Source organism: Oryzias melastigma, linkage group LG2, assembly GCF_002922805.2.
Source record: "Oryzias melastigma strain HK-1 linkage group LG2, ASM292280v2, whole genome shotgun sequence".
NCBI classification, from domain to species: domain Eukaryota; kingdom Metazoa; phylum Chordata; class Actinopteri; order Beloniformes; family Adrianichthyidae; genus Oryzias; species Oryzias melastigma.
Genome location: NC_050513.1, coordinates 10,704,576 through 10,708,975, shown reverse-complemented (window position 1 = coordinate 10,708,975; position 4,400 = coordinate 10,704,576). Strand labels below are relative to the sequence as shown.

Below are 4,400 nucleotides of genomic sequence, written 5' to 3'. Positions count from 1 at the left end.
CTGATTCACAACAATTTGAATACAGAATCTCTCAGAATTGCATTTTAAAGGTCAATTTTCTCTATTTATGTCAGAAACATTCCACAAGAACATGTTAAAATGTGTTTTCTACGATCTGATCTCTGATCTCCTCCTGCAGGATCTGCCTCCACCAGTTCAGATACATGGGGAAGAGATTCATCTCCAGGTTAGAGTCCTCCTCGTCCCATGAACCTTTCTCTCCTTTAATCACTCTTTGGTGCAATAATACGACTGACATCTGCACGGAAATGCTGTTAACCTTCGGCTTCCGCCCTCTTCTCTTATCTGTAACCCTGCTGGCACGTTTTCTTGTGAGTAACGGTGCAGCTTAAGGCCCCCCCCTTCCCCTTGCTTTGGTAAGACACTCCAATCTGCTTGTGCTGAAATAACTGCATGTCTTTGAATTAAATAAGAAAAACTGCTCTAGTTTACTGTTCCTCCTCTTGACCGGTTTCTGATGTTCCCTCAGGATCCAGGAGGGCGGCGGGCCTGTGGCTGCAGACAGGAAGTCTCTCACTCTGCCTGTTTCTCGCAACAGAAGCGGGATGCTGCACGCTCGCCTGCAGCAGCTGGGAGGCCTGGACAGCAGCGCTCACACCATCAACAACAGTAATCGTCATAATAATTATCGCTTTCCTGCAAAAAGAAATATAATACTGCACTGACCCCTAGTGGTGGTCATAAAAACTGCAGGAAGACGCGTCAAGCTGTGCTTTTGTGCTCCCAGTGTACACCCATTCAGAAGCAGATGTGAACAGCTGGTGTCTGCTGGAGGCCAACGTGTCCACAGAGGTCTGTCTGACGGTGCTGGACACCCTGAGCGTCTTCATCATGGGATTCAAGGTTTGAGCCGTCAAAGCCTCCGGCGTCCCTCAGGGCAGGTACTCAGTGCCGCTGTGCTTTCAGACCCAGCTGAACTCCGATCTCGGCCACAACCCCCTGATGAAGAAGGTCTTCCAGGTGCACCTGTGCTTCCTGCAGATCCCTCAGTCGGAGGTGGCCCTCAAACAAGTCTTCACCTCTCTCAGGACCTTCATTTACAAGGTGAAAAAGGAAAAAATCTTATGTAAGTCGTACTTTTAGCAGAAAAGTGCGACGTTTCTGAACAAACAACCAAACGACGGTCTCATTTTTGACCCATGTTTGTGTTTTCTTCCACTTTTTCGACATGTGTCAAATTCACGTCCTTTGTTTTGACGCTCGACAAACTGTCGTGTGCTGCATCAGTGTCAATTCGTGCTAAAATTTGCATTTGATGCCTCTATATTCACGCAAGTCAAGTTTGCATCTGCTGTCTCTATCTCAATGTGTGTAAAAAATCGCGTATGTTGCTCTATTTCTAAATGTGAATTAAAATTTGCATTTGCTGTTCTATTTTTCAATGTGTGTTAAAATTCTTGTTTGCTGCTCTATTTTTTATATACATTTAAAATGGCGTTTGCTGCTCTATTTTTTGATGTATGTTAAAATTCTCCGCTCTATTCGCCGCTCTATTTTTTAAAATGTGTTCAAATTCTCAGTTGCTGTTTTATTTTTTTAACGTATGTTAAAAAATTCTTGTTTAAAAAAAATTCTTGTTTACCGCTCTGTTTTTCAATTTGTAATAACATTCTCATTTGCCACTCTATTTTTTATATACATTAAAATGAGAGTTTGCCGCTCTAATTTTTTAATGTGTGTTAAAATTCTTGTTTGCTGCTCTATTTTTATATACATTAAAAATGGCGTTTGCTGCTCTATTTTTTGATGTATGTTAAAATTCTCCGCTCTATTCGCCGCTCTTCTTTTCAAAATGTGTTCAAATTCTCAGTTGCCGTTTTATTTTTTTAATGTATGTTACAAATTCTCGTTTCCTGGTCCATTTTTTAATGAACGTAAAAAATCTTGTTTGCCGCTCTATTTTTTTTTATAAACATTAAAATTAGAGTTTGTCGTTCAATTTTTTAATGAACGTTTTTAATGAAAATTCTCATTTGCCACTATATTTTTTATAAACATAAAAAAGAAATTGGCGTTTGCTGCTCTATTTTTCAATGTGTGTTAAAATTCTTGTTTGCCGCTCTTTTCTTTAATGTACATTAAAATTAGCGTTTGCCTCTTAATTTTTTTAATGTAGGTTAAAATTCTTGTTTGCCGTTTTATTTTTTTAATGTGTGTTAAAATTCCTGTTAGCTGCTCTTTTTTTTAATGTACATTAAAATTCTTGTTTGCTGTTCTTTTTTTTTAAATGTACATTAAAATTAGCGTTTGCCACTTTATTTTTTTAATGTACGTTTACATTTCCTCTTTTTTTTAACGCAAGTCAAGTTCACGTCTGCTGCCTCTTGTTTGACGTGCGTTTAATTCTCACCGTCGCCCCTTTTTGACAAAAATCTAATTTCCATCCGGTGTATTTTTTGCCTCGGTTCACTTTCAGAAAATCAAAGAATATATGAGCCTATAATATATTTCTATAACATCTTATATAAGTCGCACCTCTGTCTTATCTATGCAATAAACTGCGACTTATCCTTAAATACAATGCTCTTTGAGATTCTTGAACAAAATAAACATTTTTTGTGATCTATAAAAAAAATTTCGAGTGACCCCCAAATGTGCGTTCTTTTGTCCTCCAGTTCCCGTGTACATTCTTTGACGGCCGCGCCGACATGTGCGCTTGCCTCTGCTACGAAATCCTCAAATGCTGCAACTCCAAGCTGAGCTCCATCCGCAGCGACGCCGCCCACCTCCTCTACTTCCTCATGAAGAGCAACTTTGACTACACCGGCCGCAAGTCCTTCGTGCGGACTCACCTGCAGGTACTCGCATCTACCCAAGTCCGTCAATGCTGCCGCTTTTGACTTAAATCTGTTTAACAAAACTCTACCTCAGGTGGTGATCGCCGTCAGTCAGCTGATCGCGGACGTCATTGGAATCGGGAGTACGCGCTTCCAGCAGTCTCTCTCCATCGTCAACAACTGTGCCAACAGCGACAAGAACATAAAGGTGAGGGCGGTGATGTTCAGGCCTAATAATAACGGCAATATTATTATTTATTGTGGCACACGTATGGCGATACGTATCGTATCGCCAGAGTCTTGCCAATAAAGACCCCTATAAGTTCGTTTTTAAATCATATCAAACAATTTGTAAACTGTTTTTCTGACTAATATGGCTCAAAGTGCTTCACATAAAAACATTTTTCAATTTAAAAAAAAAAAAAGAAAAATCACAGGTTTTAATAGACTAGAAACTAGTCGAAAATACTTTTGTGTTAAAAAAAAAGTCTCTTTCTGCATTGTGCTTTGGAGCATCAGCTGTTACTAAAATTGATAAAACAGTGAATTGATGTATTTTCCAAATAAAAAAGATGCCTTACCATCATTTGACAACTTCAGGTTTAGGATTCTGCATTATGATTTTCCTCTATGTTGCCATGGAAATATAAAAAGTTAATTTCCCTCGCAAAAGGAATAGTAATGCTAGACTTTTATTTCAAAAGCTTCAAATTAGATGTTTGAATTTTAAAGCTTAAAGCTAAAAAGTTATAGTGGTTCCAGATGAAATTGGGAACTTGGAGCAAATCATTGACTTCCGTAATGAAACCCGTTAGCAATTAAAAAATGAAAAAAAAGTGGCCTATAGGGGGTATTCTTCCAGCAAACCAGCTTTGATTTACCCAAATGTAACAGTCCATTTAGTCTAAAGCAGTCTAAAACAGTCTAAAGAGGCTAAATATTTTATTACAGTCAATGACTTGTATTATATTTCAAAACTGCACAAACACGTTTTAAGATGAACACGTAGCCACGTATTTACCCGTATTTGGAAAGGCTAAGATTCGATGATATCACAACCTGCCAAGATGAGCTGAAATAGTTTTCAAATCAGGCTTTGTCCGAATTCCCCCCTAATCCCTGACTACTAAAAGCCTATCGAATAAATGTGAACATTTCACAACGTTTATTTATGACTCCACTGTGTTCTGATGATGAAAATGTGGATGGTTCATTCAAATTCTACATTTAAACATGTTTTTTGTTTGAAATTGTTCAACCGCAATGCATTGTGGTTAGGGCTGCCACGATTATTCGACTAATTGACTATTAAAGTAGTCGACGACTAATTTAATAGTCGATTAATCGTCACTTGAAAAACTAGTAAAATTGAAAGCTATATTGGCTTTATGCTAGTTTTTTTTTTTTACTATTTTGACATTTATTTCAGTTTTTTAGGCTAATTTGGAGTTTAGCTAACAGTTCAGTTACATGCTAGCTGTTTTGGCTAACTTAAGCTTTTTTTTGTTTTTTTAAGGCTGTTTTGAAATTTGGCTAATATTTTAACTACATACTAGCTGTTTTGGCTAGTTTAGATTTTTTTTTTTCGATGTTTTTAGGGTA

The 4,400-nt window shown here is 37.7% G+C and overlaps 1 protein-coding gene across 1 annotated transcript in view; it reads left to right on the top strand.

Moving 5' to 3' along the window:
• dock9b (dedicator of cytokinesis 9b) overlaps positions 1-4,400 on the top strand; it is a gene marked incomplete in the record, with an annotated part of 63,273 nt that overhangs the window by 47,356 nt on the left and 11,517 nt on the right. Inside the window, 6 exon segments of the mRNA XM_024294234.2 lie at positions 140-187; positions 491-630; positions 749-864; positions 928-1,065; positions 2,637-2,819; positions 2,893-3,006. Coding sequence (XP_024150002.1) covers positions 140-187; positions 491-630; positions 749-864; positions 928-1,065; positions 2,637-2,819; positions 2,893-3,006 — 739 coding nt within the window.